The 25,263-nt window shown below is 43.1% G+C and overlaps 2 protein-coding genes across 3 annotated transcripts in view; one reads left to right on the forward strand and one right to left on the reverse strand.

Annotated features, from left to right (window-relative positions):
* The window catches only part of ift52 (intraflagellar transport 52 homolog (Chlamydomonas)), a 47,443-nt gene extending 44,545 nt beyond the window's left edge, over window positions 1-2,898 (forward strand). For both annotated transcript variants that reach the window (XM_039767907.1, XM_039767908.1), the window contains one exon: window positions 1,679-2,898. In XM_039767907.1, coding sequence (XP_039623841.1) covers window positions 1,679-1,723 — 45 coding nt within the window. In that variant the 3' untranslated portion in view covers window positions 1,724-2,898. The remainder of the gene's footprint in view (window positions 1-1,678) is intronic.
* Window positions 2,899-6,717: 3,819 nt separating this feature from the next.
* LOC120538395 lies at window positions 6,718-23,793 on the reverse strand. The gene is made up of 2 exons (XM_039767910.1): window positions 23,725-23,793; window positions 6,718-7,667 (listed from the first exon to the last, which is right to left on the reverse strand). The coding sequence occupies exon 2, from the start codon at window positions 7,660-7,662 to the stop codon at window positions 6,907-6,909; it is 756 nt and encodes a 251-aa protein (XP_039623844.1). The 5' UTR covers window positions 7,663-7,667; window positions 23,725-23,793; the 3' UTR covers window positions 6,718-6,906.
* Between the last annotated feature and the right edge of the window lie 1,470 nt (window positions 23,794-25,263).

The following is a 25,263-nucleotide window of genomic DNA, read 5'->3' on the forward strand; positions in this document are numbered from 1 at the left end:
TAGGAAAAAGAGGCTACAATTTGCACGAGCTCACCAAAATTGGACAGTTGAAGACTGGAAAAATGTTGCCTGGTCTGATGAGTCTCGATTTCTGTTGAGACATTCAAATGGTAGAGTCAGAATTTGGCGTAAACAGAATGAGAACATGGATCCATCATGCCTTGTTACCACTGTGCAGGCTGGTGGTGGTGTAATGGTGTGGGGGATGTTTTCTTGGCACACGTTAGGCCCCTTAGTGCCAATTGGGTATCGTTTAAATGCCACGGGCTACCTGAGCATTGTTTCTGACCATGTTCATCCCTTCATGACCACCATGTACCCATCCTCAGATGGCTACTTCCAGCAGGATAATGCACCATGTCACAAAGCTCGAATCATTTCAAATTGGTTTCTTGAACATGACAATGAGTTCACTGTACTAAAATGGCCCCCAGAGTCACCAGATCTCAACCCAATAGAGCATCTTTGGGATGTGGTGGAACGGGAGCTTCGTACCCTGGATGTGCATCCCACAAATCTCCATCAACTGCAAGATGCTATCCTATCAATATGGACCAACATTTCTAAAGAATGCTTTCAGCACCTTGTTGAATCAATGCCACGTAGAATTAAGGCAGTTCTGAAGGCGAAAGGTGGTCAAACACCGTATTAGTATGGTGGTCCTAATAATCCTTTAGGCGAGTGTATATATAAAGTTAAACAATCGGCATACCACACATGTAAACAAATGTTTATTTTTTATTTAATAGTAAAGCACATTTTTTGCTAGTGTTTTTTCTCAAATGTGAATCAATATGTCTTCATTAGAAGCAATACAAAAGTATGACCTTACAAGACTAACATCTTAAAGAACAAGTTTGGTATTTTTTCAAGTTAAAGTTAGTTAATTGAATATGCAAAGCATCAGGATTAAATTAAAATGAAGTTACAAGAAGGCCATGTTAAAGTAATGAGTTTTTAGTAGTTTTTTTAAAGTGCTCTACTGTATCAGCCTGGCGAATTCCTATTGGCAGGCTATTCCAGATTTTAGGTGCATAACAGCAGAAGGCCGCCCGCCTCACCACTTCTTTTAAATTTAACTCTTGGAATTCTAAGGAGACGCTCATTTGAAGATCTAAGGTTACGATTTGGAATATAAGATGTCAGACCTTCCGATATATAAGATGGAGCGAGATTATTTAAGACCGTTCTCGAGTATTGCTCCACACCTTGCACTGATAGGGGGCTTTTCTAAATACTGACAGATGTCAGCTGGTTTCTCGGCGTTCCAAGCCTTTTTGTGCCTTCTGTTCTTCATGTGTTTGATACTTTTTCCCTGTGTCATTCCACTTTATTACACATAATTTACGGACTTATTTGTTTTTATTTCTTTTTATGTGTGGATTACTTGGGTTGTTACTGACGTCTGGTGAAAATGTCATGTCAATCACCCCATTAAGAAGTATATTTACTGAGAAAAATGTAAATGTGTTCAATACTTATTTTCCCCGCTGTACCATTAAAGGCACGGATTGTCCTTTAAGTAGCTGCTTAGTGCCGACCCCTACAGCCATAGTGGTACTGTAGGACAGTGCTTGGGGTTGTCCAAAATCATGCCGCGCTAGTGGGGTCTGCTTCATGTAAACCTCAACATTAACTAATTCGTAAGTCCTTTGGTTTTGTCTCCCGTGATTTTTAGGAACATGACATTGATACAACAGAGGCGGGATATTCTCCATTTTGACAGAGAAAACAGATATGCTCTGAAGACAATCTGAGGCAATAACATTTGTGGGAAATCTGGCGGACTTTTCCTCAGGACCTCAAGCACATTTCTTTTTATTTTCAATTATTTTTCTAAATGCTTCACATTATTTAAAATGAAAGGGAACCCTGTATATATTATGCAAAGAAGTAATTTGATGAAGTCTTGACTATTTAGGTTTTAAGTATTACACTCTGCTGAAGGGAAGTCAGCAGGATTCTTGCAGATAATGTCCTTCCTTTTTCAATCGGGTGGATCATCTGCAACAAGCGTCGACGGCGCACGGACAGATAAAACTGTGCTGACTGTTGGATGATTAGTTTTCAGCTTGTATACTGACAGGTGAGAACCTAACTGCTTTAAATGAAATATTAAATTTAAAAATTAAAGTTGTGTAGCAACAGCAGAATATTGTAATGTACAAATGTAATTTACTTCTCACTGAAATGGCAAATTGCAGTTAGAAAACCACGTTCTAAGTAAAAGTGTCACACTAAAACTAGAACTCATGATTATAAAAGAGGACATATGACTCTGTTAATCACATTAAATGTGTTTATCACAAATTGTGGTGGAATGGAAAAATCAAGCAAAGCATAATTTATCAAGTAAATGAATCCATTGGTTTTTTTTTTGGACATTGTAAGACGTTTTAGTGTGAAGAGTAACACTGGTAATTCTTCCTTTGCAGTGTTTATCATCAGCTTAATTTACTTCATATTTCAATGTAATATTTTTTGTTGAAGTAAGAAACTTTAAAAACTGAACAAAGATAATGTTATAAAAATAGTTCATTTCAGTACACATCCTCCCAGTTTTTGCCCCTATAAAGCGGTTAGAGGCCTCCTCTAAATAGCTGCAAAGATTGTACATGCATGAGCTTCACCTGAACAGGTAATCAAGAGGGGCTAGTTAAAGAACTTGGCTTATTTCAGTTTAACTTTATTTTCTGCATAATAAATGTAAAATACAAATACACAACTTACTAGAATCCCTATTGCTATGCTCAGCCCAACACGGCCTTTTCTTAGAGTGTAATCAAAACAAGCGACTTCAACCAGAACGTGGCTTTTCTTGGGACAACATTTGTAATCTTGTAGCTATATATGAAAAATGTATATTTTTTTTTCTAAATAAATGGCCTTTGTAGCTAATTGGTTGGTATATTTCTTAGAATTAATTTAACAAGTGACACTGCTTATAGAGAGTGTATGTGTATGTGTGTGTATATATATATATATATATATATATATATATATATACATATACATATACACACACTCAGCAAAAAAAAGAGACGTCCCTTTTTCCAGGACTGTGTATTTCAACAATAATGTTTTAAAAATCCAAATAACTTTACAGATCTTCATTGTCAAGGGTTTAAACAATGTTTTCCATGCATGTTCAATTAACCATAATCAATTAATTAACATGCACCTGTGGAATGGTCGTTAAGACCTTAACAGCTTACAGAAAGTAGGCATTTAAGGTCACAGTTCTGAAAACGCAGGACACTAAAGAGACTTGTCTACCGACTGTGAAAGATGCCCAGGGTCCCTGCTCATCTGCGTGAGCGTGCATTAGGCATGCTGCAGGGAGGCATGAGGACTGCTGATGTGGCTAGGGCAATAAATTGCCATGTCCGCACTGTGAGATGCCTAAGACAGCGCTACAGGGAGACAGGAAGGACAGCTGATCATCCTCGCCGTGGAAGACCACGTGTAACAACACCTGCACAGGATCGGTACATCCGAATATCACACCTGCGTGACAGGTACAGGATGGCCACAACAACGGCCCGAGTCACACCAGGAACACACAATCCCTCCATCAGTGCTCAGACTGTCCGCAATAGGCTGAGAGAGGCTGGACTGAGGGCTTGTAGGCCTGTTGTAAGGCAGGTCCTTAACAGACATCACCAGCAACAACACCGCCTATGGGCACAAACCCACCTTCGCTGGACCAGACAGGAGTGGCAAAAAGTGCTCTTCACGGTTTTGTCTCACCAGGGGTGATGGACGGATTCGTGTTTATCGTCGAAGGAATGAGCGTTACACCGAGGCCTGTACCCTGGAGCGGGATCAATTTGGATCGATGGCTAGGGCCATTCCCCCCAGAAATGTCCAGAAACTTGCAGGTGCCTTGGTGGAAGAGTGGGGTAACATCTCACAACAAGAACTGACAAATCTGGTCCAGTCCATGAGGAGGAGATGCACTGCAGTACTTCAAGCAGCTGGTGGCCACACCACATACTGACTGGTACTTTTGATTTTGAGCCTCCCTTCATTCAGGGACACATTGTGAAACATTTTTAGTTTATGTCTTATGGTGTTGACTCTTTTAGTGTTCATACAAATATTTACACATTAAGTTTACTGAAAGTAAAAACAGTTGAAAGTCAGAGGACGTTTCTTTTTTTGCTGAGTATATATAGCACATCCAGGATGTCTCCACACTGGAAGGACTAGGGGAGGGAAACCTATCCAGCGCATTACCTCCCACAGAGCACTAGATGGCAGCACCTCTGGGTTGCAGCAGTGCCTCATGGGAGCTGGAGTTTGGAGCAGCCCTTTTGGGTTCTGTGGGTGCTGCAGCTCTTTTGCCACACCTGGAAGTGCTGCCTGAAATGTATCAAGCATTGCTGAATGCCTTATAAAAAGGAGCCAACAGACATTATTGGGAGAGCCAGAATCAGGAGGAGTGGAGGAAGAGAAATTGGTAAAGTGCAGTGATTGAGCTGGTGGTGTGCTTCTGGGAAACAGGGAAGGGTTGTTTTTTTTTTTTTGAGAATACAAATCAGAGTTTGATTTTATTCCCTGGTATTTACAGCTCAAGATGTTAAATGTAGAACACAGCACATTTTGTATCATACCACCCCAAAAGAGCAAAAAAGTATTAGAACAGAATGTTTTCAAATAAAGTAAAATAAAAAATTCAAGTAAAAAAAAAAAAAAAATTCCTCTGTGGTTGCATATCCCTTTCCTTGCAATAAACACACCATCCCTACGACCCATGGACTCCAGCAGATCTCTTGTGTTTTTTTTCTCCACTAGTTATGCCTTTCCAGGCTTTCAGTTTAAACTGGTTTGGTTTGGTTTGGTTGTCCCCCCTTCAGGAAGTGACATGAATGCTCAAGTGGGTTAAGATCTGCCAATTGACTTGGCCAGTCCAAAATCTTACATTCCACCCCCACCATGCTGATGTCCCAGTGTGTTGGAGCCTCGTCTTGCTGCATAATAAAAAAAGTTCCTTCCCAGATTAGTTTAGATACAAATTCTCTGTAAATTGGTAGAGAACATGTCTGTAGATTTCCTACTACCATCATCATACTACCTGCGCCACCACCACCTACTCAAAGCATCCTGATGCACCAACATTGAAGGACTGAAAGCCAGAAGTCTATGTGACCATCATCATCAGGTCCTTCCATGAAAACCCTAAATACAAAGAGGACTGTTTGACTTATGTTAGGTAGATTGCCCAGAGGGGACTGGGCGGTCTCTTGGTCTGGAACCCCTACAGATTTTATTTTTTCTCCAGCCTTTGGAGTGTTTTTTTTGTTTTTTCTGTCCACCCTGGCCATCGGACCTTACTCTTATTCTATGTTAATTAATGTTGACTTATGTTTATCTTTTATTGTGTCTATTTCTCTATTCATTTTGTAAAGCACTTTGGGCTACATTTTTTTGTATGAATATGTGCTATATAAATAAATGATTGATTAGATACATCAGCAACAATGATGGAGCAGGTTCCAGAAAACAGCCATGACAACCTTCACAGATGAGCTTGTACATTTAGGATCAGATCTCCTCCTTCCTCCCTATTTTGGCTTTTCCATCATTTTAGTGGAGGTGAATCTTTGTCTCATCACTCCATAACACTTTTTCCAGATCAGTTGTAACTCATCTCAGTAGTTTTTTGCAGATTCCAGTCTGGGTGACCGATTTTTACTGCCAATGAGTGGTTTGCATGTTGCAGTATAGCCTCTAGATTGTTCTCCAAGTCTCCTTCATACACTAGACTGTGATATTTCCACCCCTGCTCTTTGGAGTGCGTTAATGATGTAAATGGACCATTTTGGCGTTTTCCTTTGCTGCTCTCACCATTTGTCGGTTTTCTTCCGTGGGTGACCAGTTCAGTGCCCATTCCTCACTACACCAGCAGTTTCCTGCTTTTTCAGGATGTTCCACATTCAGGGGTTGGGGCCGACTATGCTCGATGTTTCTGAAATACCGCTAATGGATTTTCAGCTTCAGCATGGCATGCTTTTCTCTCCATCAGCTTGGCAGTCTTAATGTTGGTCTCTTCACAGGTGAAAATCAAAGTATAAAGCAAAAGGTAGATATCCAGGGCTACTTAATGCTTAAACCAACTTGTATGACACCAAGCCATCAGCTTGTCATGTTCCAATACTTTGCATCACCCCACCCAGTTATTTCAAGTGAACCAAATCAATTTATGTAGCACCTTCACCATGCTCAAAGAATGTGCTCCATTGTTTAACAGAGATAATCACTGGCTTTAAGTGCCAAAACTCTGCTCTCTCCTTATTCATCTTTTGAGATCTCGCACAAACTTTCTTCAGTGCACAGCAAAGTCAAATTGGCCTTGCTGTTCCAATAGCATACCAATTTTCTAAACTCGCTTGATCCTGAGCAGGATCATGGAGCATATCCCAGCAAGAACATGGTACAAAGCTGGAACAATCCCATAACACACTGCTGCAGTCCATCATGGGCAAATTTAGCATCACCAATCCCACCTCATCTGCAGGTCTCTTTGGATTGTAGGAGGCAGCCCACCCAGACATGAAGTACCTGCAGACTCCATGTAGAGAGAGGACCCAGGATGCAGACCTTGGTCTCTTTACTGTGGGGTAGAGGACTAATTAAGATAAATATTCCCCCCCCATTTGTTACAAGCCCTTCCATTCAAGGAAAGTAACTGAACCAGGTTGAGAGAAGACCTCATGGAAGAATATATAAAAATACACTTTATTTATAATTACATTTGATTTTACATTTTATACCACACTTGGATAGTCGAGCACCTCCTCATTGCCATTCCTTAAATCAATGGCGAGACACCAGACCTCCTAGCCATTTAAAAAAAAATCTACAAATCCTTAGACCAGGTGTTCAAGCCAATCCTTATGGAATTCAAGAGTTTCTGTTCACTGGCCCAGAACTGCATTCAGCTGCTGGTGACAAGCCCGATCCTTGAAATCTCTGATCCACGTTTGTTCCAGGAAATGTGAATTGATGAATGCGGCTTCCAAGACCACTCTCCCTGTGCAGTGGTAGCAGCAACTGATCAGAGCCAAAGGAGTGAATGAACAGGCCCCCTCCACTGCCTGGGGGTTGCACATTACTAGAATACAGTAAGCCTTCAGCAAAAGTGATGGATTTAGGCCCAGAGCTCCAGAAGTCATCCTCCCCAATGTTGTGCAAGTCTAAGGGGCTGGATTCCATCAGCGATCCTCCATGGCGGATTGCAGAGACCTCCCAGAGTGGTTGGGCCGTGGATGGCAGATCGGAGAGATCCACGCAAGATAGATCTGCTGGGGTTTCAAGGGAAGCCATTTGGGGAAACCCATTTGGCCTTGGAGTAGAGGACTTGCTATCCGGGATGATTTCCAAGGGGACGTTACCCTCAGCTTTCAGGCTGGAAAGTACTTCCACCTGGGGCAACAGCTGAGCCGGAGAAAAGCCCAGGGTGAGAGACCGCTCAGCAGGGGTAAGGTCCAGTAAGTCCGCAACCACGTCTGAGCTGGATGCCTGACTACCCTTGCTGTTTAGCTGGAATTCCAGGATTGAGGAAGTTGACCATTCCAGATCTTTGGTCTGAGCAAAGCCTTGATTGAGGAAGGACATGGACAAACTGGACAAGGAGAGAGAGCTGCGAGCCGAGGACATATTTCCTGTAGTAGAAACAAAATCGAACAAACAAACAAGTCAGACTTTCCCCATTGTCACACAGTAGCTCCCAAGTCCTCATCTGCAAGTGCAGACCTCCGAATGATGAGACTTGGAATCTGCTTGGACTTTAGGCAGCACAAAGCCAGAGCCGGCCTGCAGATTAAAAACGGGATGAACTTTCAACATGGCTGCTTACTGTACATTGTATGCCACAGACAAATGAATTGACTTTTGGTTGATGTCATACAGGTTTCATCAAAATTACTAAACTTGGAAAGGAGCTGATCTATTGTAACAGGAATACCAAAAGTGACAATTTAGATTTTAAAACCGCAGTCTTAAAGATACACGGAAGCAAAGCTCTTAGTACACCGATAAGCAAATCCCTGCTCAGTGTCATATGTTATGCCACTCCACATCATGCAATCCAGACCTGGCCTTATGGTTTACAGCACCACACAAACTGAACGAATGCCGCAGCATAGCACACTCCTTGTATGCCCAGCAGCTCCGATCTTCTGCCTGCATATTAACAGCATCATAGGCCCCCAGACAAAAGTAGTGCACTGGAGCCCCCGTTTTGACAGCAAAAACAAATTTATGTAGCCCATCAAAAATGTTGTGGGCCCCTTGCCAGTGCCCATACATTAAGACAACCCACACTGCAGTTCCAGTTCTAAACCAATGCTTTGTCATGGAAAGGAGCCGCACCATTCACAAAAATAATTCAAGCACCATTTAGCTGAAGGTTGATCAGGTTTATTCTTTATAATAAGTTGCAGATATTTCAGCCATATGCTTATAAATTGCTTTAATTTCCAGAGATGTGACAGTTTTTGGTACTTTCTTGGAGAACCTGCCTGGAGCAGTCACAGGTGGTGCGGCTCATGCACTTCACTTATTCAACAGCCGCTCCGATCCCCAGTACAGGGTAAGGGTGCATTCACACTAGGCCCAATCGTTCTCTCACCCCCCAATCCCTATTAACCTGCACTTAATGCTCTGGGCTCAGGCCCACTTTTGTAATGACCATGTGGCTGTGTAAAGCCAAAATAAGATCCAAACATGGAGCGACAGCATGCATGTCAAAATGATTTTGTAGTTATTGGAGTCCGCGTGGGATTACACCACCAGTGGTTCAACTTTTTTTGGGCATGCCCCAACTAGGCCTTTCTAAAATCATAATGTCCCCCACCGTAACATACCTTATTCTTACCTATGCAAAAAGTAAACTCCTACTTATGTGGAGGAAGCCCATAATGCCATTAATTTGGTCTAAACAAGCTTCCAAAGAAGATGGAAACAAAAGATGGATTTTTACACGCAAAGACTCACCTATTCAAATAGTCAACTTAAAAGGCACTGAGAAGAAAAGCCCATGTGTGTGGTTCCCTATTTACCTGATGAGGTAAGACGACGATAATCGGGGCAGCCGAGCCGACGTAAAGATAAAAGCCAAGCAGCTTGAGAGAAAAATGGCGTTAAACCGTCTGGGCCTTCTGTGATCCTGGGAAATGTGAACTCGCTACCAAATAAGATCGACGAACTGCTGTGCTGGTGAAAAATATCACAACCTACAGAGAATGCAGCTTGCTGTGTTTTAGTGAAACGTGGCTAACTACCACCATCCCAGATGCTAACGTGGAGCTACCCGGGTTTAGCACAGTTAGAGTGGACAGAGACGCAAATACCTGCGGGAAGAAGAAAGGAGGAGGACTCGCTCTCTATGTCAATACAAAGTGGTGCAACTCTGGACATGTAAACGTTAAAGTCTCCACTTGCTGCAGGGACATCGAACTGTTGGCCGTAACTGTGCATCCTTATTACTTGCCCAGAGAGTTTGGACACGTGATTGTTATTGTTTACATCCCCCCTCAAGCGAACGCGGAGATGGCGAGTGACATCATCCATTCCGCAGTTGCCAAGTTAAACGCAGCACCCTGAGGCACTAGTGCTAATCGCTGGAGACTTTAACCAAGTGACGCTGGACAAAACATTACCTGCCTTCTCCCAGTATGTGGATTGTAACACCCGGGGAAACAGGACTATCGACCTACTGTATGCAAACGTTAAAGACGCATACAGCGCCACCGCGCTGCCTGTGCTTGGGAAAGATCATAACCTGGTTCTACTTCAGCCTCACTACAAACCAAGAGTGAGGTGCTACCTACAACTACACACTCATTCAGGAAGTGGTCCTAACCCTGAGGCAGAGCAGGCTCTGAGAGACTGGAACTACAGACTGGGATATCCTGCTGGGGTCACATAGTGAGAATATTGAGGAGGCTGTTGAATGCACAACTGATTACATCAACTTCTGTATGGACATTGTAGTTCCAGTAAGAACAGTACGCTGCTATGCTAACAAGCCATGGATTACAAGTGACATCAAAGGCCTTTTGAACCAGAAGAAAAGGGCTTTTAAAAAGGCGGTGATCAGCATGAGCTCAAGTGAGTGCAGAAGGAACTCCAAATCCATCTCAGGGCAGAGAAGGAGCAGTACAGGAGAAAGCTGGTGCAGAAATTGCAGAACAGCATGAAGGAAGAGTGGGATGGGATGAAGATTATCACTGGCTGCAGCTCGAAGCGGGGTGCCACCATCGAGAGAGACGTGGAGAGAGCAAACCAAAACGAACAACTTCTTTAATAGGTTTGACCACCCTAACCCACTCTCACCTCGGACTACTGTACCCTCCAACCATCCTTCTGTTGATGCCAGCATAGGTGAGACATCCCCACCCACAATTACAGCAGCACAGGTGAGCAGAGAGCGGAGGAGACTTCGTGCCAGCAAAGCAGCAGGTCCAGATGGTGTATCGCCACGACTGCTAAAGGCCTGTGTGCTGGAACTGGGGAGTCCTCTACAGCGCATTTTCAACCTGAGCCTGGAACAGGAGAGATTCCCAAGGCTTTGGAAAACATCTTGTATCACCCCAGTCCCAAAAGTATCACGTCCTCTCCCACTTGGACAGAGGCAGTGGTGCTGTAAGAATTATGTTTTTAGCCTTCTCTAGCGCCTCCAACACCATCCAAACTCTGCTCCTTAGGGACAAGCTGACTGAGATGGGAGTAGATTCACACCTTGTGGACTATCTTACAGACAGACCTCAATGTGTGTGTCTTGGGAACTGCAGGTCTGACATTGTGGTCAGAAATACAGGAGCACCGCAGGGGACTGGACTTTCCCCGGTCCTGTTCAGCCAACATACATCAGACTTCCAATACAACTCTGAGTCCTGCCACGTGCAAAAGTTCGCTGATGACACTGCTATCGTGGGCTGCATCAGGAGTGGGCAGGAGGAGGAGTACAGAAAGTTAATCAAGGACTTTGTTAAATGGTGCGACTCAAACCACTTACACCTTAACACCAGCAAGACCAAGGAACTGATGGTGGATTTTAGTAAGCCCAGGCCCCTCATGGGCCCCGTGATCATCAGAGGTGACTGTGCAGAGGGTACAGACCTACAAATACCTGGGAGTGCAGCAGGATGACAAATTGGACTGGACTGCCAATACTGTGTAAGAAAGGTCAGAGCCGACTATACTTTCTGAGAAGGTTGGCATCCTTCAACATCTGCAGTAAGATGCTGCAGATGTTCTACCAGACGGTTGTGGCGAGTGCCCTCTTCTACGCAGTGGTGTGCTGGGGTGGCAGCATAAAGATGAAAGACGCCTCACGCCTGGACAAACTTGTTAAGAAGGCAGGCTCTATTGTAGAAGTAAAGTTGGACAGTTTAACATCTGTGGCAGAACGACGGGCATTAAGCAAACTCCTGTCAATCATGAAGAATCCACTGCATCCACTGAACAGGATCATCTCCAGGCAGAGGAGTAGCTTCAGTGACAGACTGAGGAGATCATTCCTCCACCACACTATGCGACTCTTCAATTCTACCCAGGGGAGTAAATGCTAACATTACTCAAAGTTATTGTCTGTTTTTACATGCATTTTTATTACTCTTTAATATTGTTTTTTGTATCAGTATACTGCTGCTGGATTATGGGAATTTCCCCTTGGGATTAATAAAGTATTAATCTACTGACAAAGAAATCACTAAGAAATTGTTAAAAATATATTAAGTAATATGAAAATAGTTTTGAAAACAGATGAGACATTCATGAATATAAAACTTTAATGAGTTTTTTCTGTAATTTTGATTATATGTTGTAAAATTTTGTAATCTTTTAAATGGTAAACCATTTAAGTAGAAAAACCCAAGCCTGCTGTAAAATCATAAAATTAAAGGGTTCTTTACCATCCCTTCTATGTTTATATAAATGTCTCTATATATTAAAAAAATAAAAAAAAAAACAGTGAATTTACGTTTTTAAAAGTACCCAAATTCTCAAATTCCCCCCTTAAAACAAAAACAAAGTGTGCCCCACGTTGGGAATCCCCGCTGTACACCCTCGTACAGATTGGAGTGTGCAGTGCAGCATTTTGCCGCTCATCATGCTGCACACGTATGAGATTTTTTTATTATTTTACGGTGACAATGTTAAGCGAGAGTTTGCAGCTTTTCTTTGCTACTGAATGAAATGAGAACTGCGCAACCCGACTTGTCGCATCATGAACGTCACATCTGTTTTCCGTGCTCAGTCACGTTTAGCGATCACTGTAGCTGAATGCTCCTGAACCGTGCTTGGGCCCACCTCTACTAAGCAGGCCAGGGTACGGTACGGAGCGATCACACCAGTCAAACTCAACTTTGTGGGGTTACATGTGGATAAACGGGTTCAGAGCGAATGGCTAGCGAGATTACACCTGAAGGGGAAAGTCTACAAAATATACAAGCTGAAGCAGTCAAAGGTAAAATTGACACAGTAAACCAAATTTGTAGTTGAAGTCACACAGAATAGCTCTGCTTAAAAGGTGGGCAAGTTTACAGACTCCCCTATCCTTTGGATTTTGAAGTTTCCAAACTCTGCAAGTGATCCATTTTAGACAGAAGAAAACCAGAACTCTTGAGAAGTTTGCTTGAAGAGGAGCAGCAGAGAGTTTCATGTGGACAGATGTGGCTCTCTCAGTAGGTGCTCAAAGTAGGATGGATTTACAAGAGGAAAAAAGCAAAGCAGAGATGGACGGTGGGAGGACTGAAGAGGACAGTAGATCAGGCATTTACACAGTAACTTTGTACATTTGTCAATTTATTGGCTCTGAGAATTAATATTGCTTTAATGTCTTGAATCAAAGTGCAGCTTCCTTGCTTATAAGTCTGCAAGTATCACCTTTGTCTTACCGAAAATTGGCCAGTTAGTGTAGAGGTACATTGCTTTCCCTCTCGCTAGGCACTTTACCCCCCAACCCTTTGGAACTTTGTTTTCTTGGACAAGAGAGTTCCTGTAGGACGTAGGCCCTTGGTCACTTGTGGTCCCACCACAGAACAGGAACTGTAACCTTTATGCACAAGTATCCAACGTGCAAATAAGAGTGACGCAGTGCAAACTGAGGCACCTTTGGGAGATTACGGGGGCTTTCCCTCCCACCTTTGCTTCAATGCAGTTGTGGCAAGTGAGGCAGCCATGGAGAGTGATGTGGTGTGAATGGTGGCACAATCAGGAGCGCACAAATCTTTGTCACCCCATTGCTACCAAGCAATCACGAGTTCACAGGGGAGGATTATAGCTTTGGTGCAGCAATGAGGAGTGCCATGATGCTCGGATACAGACAGGCTTATACTTGCAGCCCCCATGCCCTCATTTAGGCAAGTCATGGTGAAAAGGATGACAGACAGACATCCATGCATGTGGCTGGTGGACACTGGGTTTTCATCATAGGTTATACAGGAGTCTGGAGGAGAATCTTTGCCAATTTGGAGCTCCAAGTGGTTCTCAAACAGTTCAAGACCAGTCACCATTCAGGGAGGATGTGGAGATGTTGCAGAGCTATATGGACAACAGATACCACCACCAACAGCATACTGGACTGGTGGGACAACACAGTGGTGCTGTACAAGGACCAGATCAGAGTACTTCCTAAGGGAACTCTGGTCTTAATTTATACAGCAAACTGTTGCTTTTAACCAGGCCATAGTATCCAGTGTGATGTTCTATACCAAAAGGTCTCCTGGGAAGCAACTGGAGTTCAAAATACACACATTACCTGAACAAACTAATCAGGAAAGCCTCCTCCATCACAGGGCCAGGCCTGGCCACACTGGAAACCATTGTGATAATGAGGATGGAGCCAAAACTAGAGGCCAGCATGAAAGATCCCCTCCAGGAGGCGCTCATTCCACCAGTGTGCCAAGAAGTGCCTTGCAGGGTCTTTTGCTCACTGCGACCAGGCATTTCAGGGCTTCCTTTCGACACCCCAGTCCACATGCTTATGCCCTTCAAGTTCATTTTGCTATTTCTGTACAAAACACATTTTGCAGTTTGTCCTGCAAGTTTCGGTTTTCTAATTCCTGCTGCTACATGCAACTAAACATCCTCTTGGGATTAAAAGTTTGCAATCTAACCTTTAATGTAGACCTCTTTGACAGGTACGCCATCCTTTCCAAAGACATTTTAGCAAAATTGGGTTAAGATAACACAGGACTGAAAGTTTAAAAATCCAGATCCTATTGGGGTGGGAAATCACGATAATTCCTAAACCAAAGACAAGGTACGACTCCCAGGCAATTGCACCTCAAATTAGGAGACATCTACACTACTGGTTCTCTATTTAAAAATGGATCTTAAATTAAAAATCTACATTCCCACTAGAGGTTGTCATTTACAGAAGTACGTTTGTCCACCTGAAAACAAGACATTGGCAGTCGCCAACACTGGGCATGGAAAAATAAAAAAAAAAAAAAAAAAGGAAACTTCTTGAAGGGAGTGTAGCAAAAAAAAAAAAAAAAAGTGCCCTGTGAAAAATCTAAGTTTTCTTGTACTTTATTGGCTTTCAAAAGTATCCACACACACACACAGAGATCATAAAAAGAAACTAAAAAAAAAAAAGATGTCCATGTGGAATTAAGGCACTGGTCACAAATGACAGGAACAGTCTTCAGGACTGGCAACAGTAGTCTCAGTATTAAAGTGACCATTAAAGAAAAGAAATCAGCTCTGCTTATAATCAATTCTCTTTAAATAAACACAATCGGAGCATATCCTGTACCAAACATTTGTAAAACTCCTCAGCGAAAAAAATGTACTCGCGTGCATCTGCGCCTTTGCTTGAATGCAGCCGAGCTCGTAAGAATACACGTTGGATGCAGTAAACGTCCATCCAATTTGTGGACTGCCGTAAGTTTTGCTGCAGAAAACGTTCACTTAAATCTGATCTACTAAACATGGATGAGGCCGTCGACCAAGTTAGTTACAATCTAATTTTCACAAGGCTTTTAATTCCTCATTACGTTCACACTGCCGGCAATAGGATTTCATCACAAAAAACTGTGGTAACCAGTAAGTTTGCCTTTTGCATACGTATGCAACATTCAAAAATCATACAAAAACACAAATTTAGATGCAAACAGATAAGCAACGCAACCGGTGCCATGCAAAACAACTCTATGCCTGCTATATACATGTTGGAACAGCCAGTTCATCGATGAGGTGACCAATCAGGAAATTAGATGTAATGTGCAGGATCCAATCAGGGAAGAGACAGTTAATAAGTACAAACCAATCAAGGTATGGTGGAGCCAGCGTTTAGAAAAATTTGTAAAAGTATTCCACCATTCACTATGAAAGACAGCACCAGCATTTTTAAGAAGTCTCCAGCGCTGAAGAGCATTTCCAGACCAGTTTTCAGAGGGGGGGAAAAAAACGCCAGGGTCGTGTGGACGAAAGGAGAAAAATCGGAGATTGGCGCGTTCTCATTTTAAAATAAAGACCTTATTAGCTACTTCAAGTGGATTAACACCCACTGTATGTTAATGTATGGACTCCTCAGAAGAGGCTTTGACAGCCAGCTTGAATTCTCTTAAAAGGAGCACTCCGCCCAAAAAGGTGGTTACCTAACCCAGATAGTCCCGCGAGGAACGCAAGGCCGACACCCGACTCCTGTTAATTATGTTGCATAGTTCAAAAATGTCAAGTCATCTAATGCTATGTTCAATATCCAACACATTGATTTAATGATTATAAAAAAAATCTTGTGACGAGACGTGATCTGGAGGGAGAGAGAGAGAGAGAGAGACGTCATACTTACAACCTTTGGAAGCAAGTCCCGTGATACATGCATATAGAGGAATATTTCGGACAAAATTAAATAAATGCGTAAATAAAAGTACTGTGAAATGTGAGCATAAATAAAGTGTCATGAAATGTTTTTTGTTGCTTATTTTATTTTGTCCGTAACATTCCTGCAAACCGTCATGAAATACGACTTGAAATAAAACTGTCACTTTCACTCGTCAAAGTTGAGGGTGGGCTCTAACACGCCCTCTAGTTACTGATTGGTGAATCGATAGCACAATAATTAGAAAAATGCTTACTACTGCCGATGAAATGGATTCTGCTGAAGATATTACGTATTTCAGAGAGAGAGAGAGAGAGAGAGAGAGAGAGAGAGAGAGAGAGAGAGAGAGAGAGAGAGAACTGAAGATTTATCGGAATAAATTACAATGTTGGCGGCCCTTTTAGACTCCGATAGAAGAAACTATTTTTGAAATTATCGAAGAACAGGTGGAACGGACTCGACTAAACTCCAGGTTCAGGTGACGCAGTTCAATGCTCTGGACGTCCATCTTGACATTCCAGCCGAGTCAATAGAACACCTTCTGTTATGCGGTTTAAAAGTACGACAGATTGCAGATCTATATGGTGTATCAGAAGACGATCACAGGGCGAATGAGCCAGTTTGATATACGGTAAACTGCAACGGCTGTATTCGTTTAGGTACTTTGACATGGGATGCCCAAAGCAGCTCCAACTAATATTTTGAACTGAGTATTTGACCCTTGTTTTACGAGTATAAAGTCAGGTGCAGATTCGCAGCCACTTTTTCAAACAACTCTACAGCTCTGATCAGTGGCAAAGTTGTTTGAAAAAGTAGCTGCGGATATGCATCCACATTTACAAAGAAGCAAATGCAATTTTCAGCAATGGAAAAAGTAAGTAGATCCTTCCATCTATCACTACTCTCAATACCCAAAATTCAAATCGGGTGCACCAGACCAGAAAAAGAGCAGATCCTGTCAGAACTCATCTTCTCTTCTCTGAACCTTAGACATTTCATTTGTAGAAGTGTTTTATCACCTTGCTTAGGCATAAAGCCCTAAGGCTTTCAAAAAGGGACCTGCAAGTCTGAGAAGGAATTTAAAAAGAGACCTCAAAAACATTTTGAAGTCAGCATTCCAATGTCTGAAATGATCAAGAAGGTAACCAACTTCCAACTTATCCAAGCCAGGCTCTCCCAGGAAGTTCAGCTCAAGGATAGAATGAAAAATGCCAATAGAAGTCTCTTAAGAACCCCAGAATTTAAATTATGGGACCTACAGGTAGCTCTTACCAACTGTCAACATCAAAGTGCATAAGCCTACCATCAGAGAAGGGCAAGCCCAGAGTAGATCCACATGGGAGCCGTGCCAGGAGGAAAGGACAGAGTTAAAGGCTACCCACAAACACTTAGGCCAAGGTCTTGTGCAAAAAAAAAAAACCTGCTTAGAATTCCATACCAAAATTATGCTTGAAAGGTAAAAAAAAGAATTTATATTAAAAAAAAAACCCACACAGAAGAGCCAAATCTTAAAATCAACCTAACTACGCACACACTTTCAGTCACTGTCTGAGTAACTATTGAATTATACAATTTTGAATATTCACGATCTCCTCATCATTGTAAATCTGCCCAGGTTCCCGATTGACCGCTTTACTACAAACCATGAAACAACCGGGGGTTTGGGCAGGTGAGCACGCACTGATACAATGCATTGCCGCACCCACCACACGACAAACCAACTCAGGACCCCAGATTAGGGCACGAGTGCGGCCATGCAACACGTGATACCTCAGCACCACACCAGTTCAGATGGAGTGGAACAGTGGGAGGTTTTTTTTTTCTGCCACCAACCCCCCGAAGAGGCAAAACAAAAAAATAAAACTTGAGTGAATGCGGATTTAAGGTATTACTGAGGTGAAGCACCACACAACTTATTCCTGTCGAGAGCCCAGCAAACGAACGAACACGAGAGAGAGACGCCATTGTGCAGCGTTCAGACCTCCACACAGTGCACACTGACGCAGGCTGTATGAACTCAACTAGAAGATACACGCTGGCTGAACGTGTAAATATAAATAGGGCCGTCAGAACAGTATCGTAGGCCCATGAGGAGCGGACTGGGTCTCAAAACCGGCCCGGGTACCCTTCAAGGATGAGGTTGACCCACTCGGCCCGTTATTCATTGTAATTTTCTTCAAATTTGTGATGGGTATGCGGCTCGCTGCTTGCTATGAGCCTATGATATGAACTCCATCTCAACTGTTGCCAAACTTAATCTGTACACTGCCGTTTAGACAACGTAAATTGACGACATGCTTTGAAATGAAATTTAATGAAAAATAAATTAAAAAAACATGGCTTACACGTTATTAGAGTACACGTCAAATGTCAAGGTCACGTCCAAATGCCAGTACCGTAGTAGCTGCTCATTTACAATGGAATAAATTATAACCGAGGTTTTAATGAAAACCTCGCATGGTTGAAATGTTCCACTGGACTGCCAATACTGATGCTCTATGTAAGAAAGGTCAGAGCAGACTATACTTTCTGAGAAGGTTGGCATCCTTCAACATCTGCAGTAAGATGCTGCAGATGTTCTACCAGACGGTTGTGGCGAGCGCCCTCTTCTACGCGGTGGTGTGCTGGGGTGGCAGCATAAAGATGAGACGCCTCACGCCTGGACAAACTTGTTAAGAAGGCAGGCTCTATTGTAGGAGTAAAGTTGGACAGTTTAACATCTGTGGCAGAGCGACGGGCATTAAGCAAACTCCTGTCAATCATGTAGACTGCATCCACTTAACAGGATCATCTCCAGGCAGAGGAGTAGCTTCAGCGACAGACTTTTGTCACTGTCCTGCTCCACTGACAGACTGAGGAGATCGTTCCTCCCCCACACTATGTGACTCTTCAATTCCACCCGGGGGAGTAAATGCTAACAATTTTATTTTAAATTTTTTTCCATTTTTATTACTATTTAATATTGTTTCTTTGCATCAGTATACTGCTGCTGGATTATGTGAATTTCCCCTTGGGATTAATAAAGTATCTATTAAGCTAACGATAAACTAGAAGTGTTCCGTCCTAATATGGAAAATTCCTATCCTGTGCTTTATAAAATGTATCATAATAATCGCAGCTCAAACCCACTAATTAATCGCTCATGCCGACGACCAGAGAATACAATGCATAATCTAAACTAATTAGTACCGAAGAATTTAAATACTAGACGAGGTAAAATTGCAATAGCGTATATGCTAACCGAAATGTAGTGGTATCGAAACAAATTGGCTAAAAACAATTTTGACCAAATTTTTCACTCCAACGCTGTATGCTAACTAAAACTTGATGACGTAATGCGGTATATTATATAGGACTATATAAATCACAGTACCGGACAGATAACTAGTAGTTTAGAAAAAATAAAATTTTGATGTCAAACAGTAACCAGTACATTAAATGTATTTAATGAAACGGACAGCCCATGACCAGAGTCCGTGACCCACCGAGCATTGCTCAAATGCCCTGATGGCCAGTCCGCCTCTGGTCCCCGGGAAAAGTAGCGCGCTGGGGCCCCTGTTATGAAAGGCAAACGGACACAGGCATCAGAAACATCGTCAGCCCCTATGCTCCTGGGGCTTGGTGCAGTACAACGGAAGGTACAGTAAAATAAGATTTCCTTTCTGATGGCATTATCTCCTTTATAGTGCCGTGGTTATCATCTCCACCCCGAAAATATTGATATGGGTTAACAATGTAATAAATGGTCTATATGTTTCATTTCAGCGCTTCGGTGTTACCATTTCAGGCTTTGCTATTTGACAGTTTCACGCTTTTGCTCGACTTCTCACTACACTGTTAAACTGACAGTGGCTGCATGGGCTGAGTGTTAGTGTGTGCATTTCTGGACCGGTCGGCATGGTGTTCAACTTGGCTTTGCACTAAGTGTCAGTAATACTCTTCAGTTACAAACATATGTTTAGTCCTTCATGAAGTAAAATTATACAAATCCACTTTTTCCATCCCCAATCATAGCTCCTGGGTGACATTGGCCGCGCCACCAAATCAAATGGATCCAAAATCTCTTTACCAAATCAAGTTAAAACGACGTTTCTGTACAGAAGCGTATTAGGGAAAATACGAATAACGAAAATAAAACCATTAGACATTTCCACTTTAATCTAGTCATAAGCGTCGAGATTAAAGTCGACATGTTGACTATTATATTTTGTCATTAAAGTAAAACATCGTTAACTAAACTTCATCTTAAAATGAGTGTTCCATTTACTAGATTTTCTCAAACCCCGTCATAAGTTATGCAGCACATTAAATGCTTTGTGTTGTGTTCCCCGAGCCATGTTAATCACTACGTGCCTCTTAAACGGACTTCCTCCGCACTAAGGCCTTGTTCACATGGGCGTTAAAATCGAGCGTTTTTTTTGCGTTCGTAGCGTCCGGTGAGCGCGGATCAAGCGCCGAGTGTTTTCTACACGTAGGAGTCAATGAGGTTCACATCGGCTTTGGTGACGGCGTTTGTCCGCTGCGCGTTTAAACGACATCAAAAAAACGTTGCATGCAGCTTTTTCTTGGCGTTCAAAACCTAACGCACGCAAGGAAACCGCTTCTAGATCGTTTTCTGGGCATTTATTTTACGCTTCGGGGTGGTGGCGCATTTCAGTGCATAACACCGGTCTAAGCACACACTCAACTACTGTTTCCTTACCTCAAAGTGACAAGTAGTCTCTCTTCGGGGCTAACACCAAGTCGCATATTGGTTGATCGGCGTGCAATGTGGCATTGCACCAGCTGCAGCAGACAATCAAAAGTGGAAACCGACATCCGACAGTAATTAAAAAAACTTGCGCAGGAATTTTCGCATTTCTTCATAAAGCACAAAAAAAACTTCCTTTAACCCGACGTTGTGCAGTCAGAGGATGAACCCAGTAGCGGCGGCGATTTTTCTCTCCCTACGTCGCCGTATTACGAGTATTTTTAAAACAAGAAGATTAATATCTAACATAGCAAAATGGTCCATATTGAAAGGAGGCACCTCAAATAAAACGACAAGGGCTTTCATATCCAGTTCCCGACACTGCCTCCACAGGTTAACACACAAACTACAATTTGGGCTGCAGGCTGACGTTAGACAGAGAAACGAACGCCGGTGTAGAATCGATCGCCACCACAAAATGCAACATAAACGTCTAGGACGTTCAAAGCAAGTTCGTTTATCCAAAAACTTAACGCCCGTGTGAACGAGGAGGCGCAGGCAGCGCTCGCCACGCACAAATTAATTTCATGATATTCCTGCTCCCTGAACATTTATAATGCTAAGATACATACTCGATATAATTTTCGTGATGAAGTGCACTAAAGCGTGCGTTAAACATGGGGGGCACGGTGGCGTGGAGGTTGCACTGCTGCCACGCAGCAAGTGGTCCCGGGTGTTCCCTGCCTTGAATTTGCATGTTTTTCTGGTGGGTTTACTCGGCGTGCTTCAGTTTCCTTTCAAAGTCATTTAGGATGTGGGGTTTCGTTATGCTACATTGCCCCTGCTAGTGTATATGTGCTGCTCGTATTCGCACTGCGATGTGCTGGCGGTTCAGGATTTGCTCCTGCCTCGCACACAATGCTTGCTGGGATGGGCGCAACCCTGAATGGATGACATATTTAAACATGTATAACGAACATGTTTTAAGTTCTGAACACCCCTTGACCTAAAGTTTGTAGTTAGTTTTAAATTTCACAAAGACGTTTATCATGTGGCGATTGGTTATGTGGAGTAAGAAAATGGATGGATAGGAACTGGGGGTTTGGTACGTCAGGTAGACACAGCACGCATACAATAAGGAAAGCCCGCTCAGAAGAACATTCATTGAATTCTGCGTTCGTGTCTCCGACCACCAAGTCACGAACCCAACATTTATACAATATTTAAGTTAAACCTGTGCGATACTCATTCATACATCGTTTTTTGAAGCCTCGTCAGACCTGCCATAAATTGAACTTGCACCTGACGACCCCTTACTGCGAGGGAGCAGCACTACCGCCTCACTACCGTGCATGTTTAATACCTGCTTTAATGCATATCATGAAAATGATAAAGTATTTCTTAGCATTCTAAATGTTCATAGAGAAGGAAAATTAGGAAGTGAATGTATTCTGTGTGGCGATCGCTGCCGGAGTCTCCTCAGTGCGGAGGAAGTCAGTTTAAGAAGCGTAGCGATTAACGGGGTCAGGGAACACTTAACACAAAGCATTTAATGTGCTACATTAATTTATGACGGGGTTTGAGAAAATCTAGTAAATTAAAACTCATTTTAAGATGGTTTAGTTTTCGACATTCTGACAAAAACTACGAGAATAAAGTGGAACCGTCGACATTCTCGTCATAAACGGCGAGAATAAAGTCAACATGTCGACAGTTTTTTTCTTCACCGTGGACCTAATACGCTCCTGTATGTTGTTGGATTGCGCAAAGACCACTTAAAAATAAAATTGTCTGTGCGATTGAGCCCCGCAAGTGATCCGCGTTACCGCTATGCACATTAATTCCGTCCTCCTGCCGCAATTGGACAACCGGACCGCGCGTTTGCGGGATTTTGCACCGATGGCAGTGGGCTTTTCTGGGTGAAAGATAAAGGATTGCCCCCACCCTCCAAACATAGTTATCGACACCAGTGTCGAATCGTGGTATTTCTCAAGGTGCTTCCTGCTTCATATGAAGTCCAGAATTGTCCGCTCGACTCCCTTCGCTGCCGTACATCGTGAACCCGACACTCGCTCCTTAGTACTGTGATCGCCAGGACTAAAAGGCACCAACGTCATAGAAGACATTCTAAAAACAAAACATCTCGCAACACAAAAATGGAAATGCCAATTTCCCTGCAACACGTTGCTTGAAACCCCGCTCAAAAAAAAAAAAAAAACACTTGCAAAAAACATTGGAAAGACTGGAACGCTACAGAGACGTTGGAAATTTACAACGTCCACGTCTGAATGGACCCTTAATGGCTGTTCTTTAGCCCCGAGGTGTCAAACGCCTGTCATCGATAACAACCGTACCCGCAGGTAACTGCCAGCCATTTGCTTAACTAGTAATCAATTAGTGCCCCTAATGGCACACACTTCTCTTCATTTTGCCCTGCTTTGTAAGACACACAACCCTTCACCCTCACCCCACTCCCCAATTTCTCTTTAAACAGCAACAAAACGAGTTGACCAGTTAGCTGGGTCTACTTGCATTTTCTAGTAGAGTCCAAAAGCAATAAAAGGCGACACACCAACCAATGTTATATTAGGCTTATACTTGCAGTTTGTGATATAGTTTTATCTTCATCTTGGTACTCCTATTCTGCACACTGACCTTTCCCAAAAACACCGTTCTGTCCTCCAGATGACCTAAGCAGAACCCGAGTCACACCGTCACTTTTGGTTATTTTCGTTTATGATTTAAGGGTTGTGACTCTTAAAGGCTAAGATACTATGGCCTGTAAACAACGACTATTGGTCACCAATTAAGAAAGCAGCTTGAACGTAAAACACGCATCCTTCCAGGACCCGAGTTTCACGTCGCTGCCTTAACAAGTAGAACATATTAAACCATCCCGACCAAGGTCAATAATTAAAAGACCCAGATCTCACAAAATGCAAGATTTTGTATACGTTTAGGCATAGACGTTGAATCAGGTTACTTATGGTGACCACCAAGTCAAGTTAGCCACCAACCTAAAACCCCGCAGGTCAGACCAAGGCGTATCACCGACTGAATGTTTAACTCACTTGCAGACACTTGGGTTAAGTGTCAAAGCCTTCTTGACAAAAGGGTCGTGCTGTACCGGATTTTCCGCTTTTTATTTTACTTATTTATTATAAAAAAAAAAAGAGGGAGAGAACAGCAAACAAACCTTTTTTTGATACGCTGCCGATGCTCAGTTCAATCCACTGGTAAACAAATCGGTTCAGTCCGCCGCGTCTTTCACATGATGTATAAATGATGAACAGCGCAATTACGCGCTTGATTGTGACACGTGGGTGCGAATAAGGGGCGTGGTATTAAAAACCAATTAGACCTGTCCGTACCAGAGCCTCACACTGCAGTCAGCTGACGGCGGTGATACGCTATTATTTGGCCAACCAACCGACATTAAACGAAGATGTGGGAGTCCTGTGGTACCAGCTAATCACTTCAGCCGTCCATCTTCTAAAACTTCTTACCCAGGGCCCCGTGCAAACTAGTGCGCTGGGGCCCCAGTTTCGATGGCAAAACAGACACATAGGCGTCAGAAACACCGTAGGCCCCTATACTCCTGGGCCCCCGACCAGTCATACATAACTGTCACACTGGACCATCCATCCATTATCCAACCCGCTATAGCGTAACTACCGGGTCACGGGGAACATGCTGGCACCAGTCCCTGCCAACACAGGGCGCAAGTCAGCAAAACAAAGCCCGGGCAGGGCGCCAGCCCACCGCAGGGCGTGCACACACACACACACACACTAGGGACAATTTAGAATCACCAATGCAACTAACCTGCATGTCTTTGGACTGTTGGAGGAAACCGGAGTACCCGGAGGAAACCCATGCAGACACGGGGAGAACATGCAAACAAGCGAACCCGGGTCTCCTAACTGCGAGGCAGCAGCGCTACCCACTGCGCCACCGTGCCGCCCACTGGACCAAATTAGAACTCAAAGTAAAGGATCCTGGTAAATATTCACAAGCCCGAAACGAAAATAACTCGGCCCCGGAGCTGTTTGGTGACGCCAATTAACATCGCATCAATTTATGTATTACTTATTTATTTATTTTTTTGGCAGTGAAATGACGATGGGGTCCAGACAAGCGGTACAAAGCATGATGGCTATGGCGCCAGTGGCCAGTTTATTATAGTGAGTAGTCGGCACAGGACGGCAGACTGTGTGGTTTGTATGGCAGTATTACTCCTGGGTTCAAATTCTGGCGCAGGCACGCCTGGTGTGCACTTCGCACAACCTACCCGTGCATGACTTTACTTTTACGAAAATAAATAGTATAAAAAATAAAAAATAATAATAAATAATTTCCTGGTTTTGCCTTTTTAACGAAGATCAAAGTCTTGTCGCTCAAAGCTGTCTCAATTGAGCGAGCGTGTGTGAGGGAGCGAACCCTATTATGGACTGGAGGCCCGTCCAGGGCTGTTTCCATCCAACTGGCTTTTTATCGATAAAATGGTGTGCGTGATGACGTCATCCCACCCAAAACGAACTGTCGCATAAGTTTTGTTGTATCGCGAAAAAATCTGCCCTTGAGCCGTTTCCATGCATAATTTTGTGTATGTCGCAAATTATCTACCTTTTGTTTTCCACGTTACACCCCCTCCACTAAACAAAGAAACAAAGAAATTGAGAGATTATTCAGACAGTTTTTTGAAATTTGCCAGCTTACTGTTATTTCAGTTTCA

The sequence above is a fragment of the Polypterus senegalus genome, chromosome 10, assembly GCF_016835505.1.
Source record: "Polypterus senegalus isolate Bchr_013 chromosome 10, ASM1683550v1, whole genome shotgun sequence".
Classification (NCBI taxonomy): Eukaryota; Metazoa; Chordata; class Cladistia; order Polypteriformes; family Polypteridae; genus Polypterus; species Polypterus senegalus.

Bases quoted from the DNA above. Each gene is read 5' to 3' on its own strand.
- LOC120538395 (XM_039767910.1), bottom strand. From the start codon at position 7,662: ATGTCCTCGGCTCGCAGCTCTCTCTCCTTGTCCAGTTTGTCCATGTCC.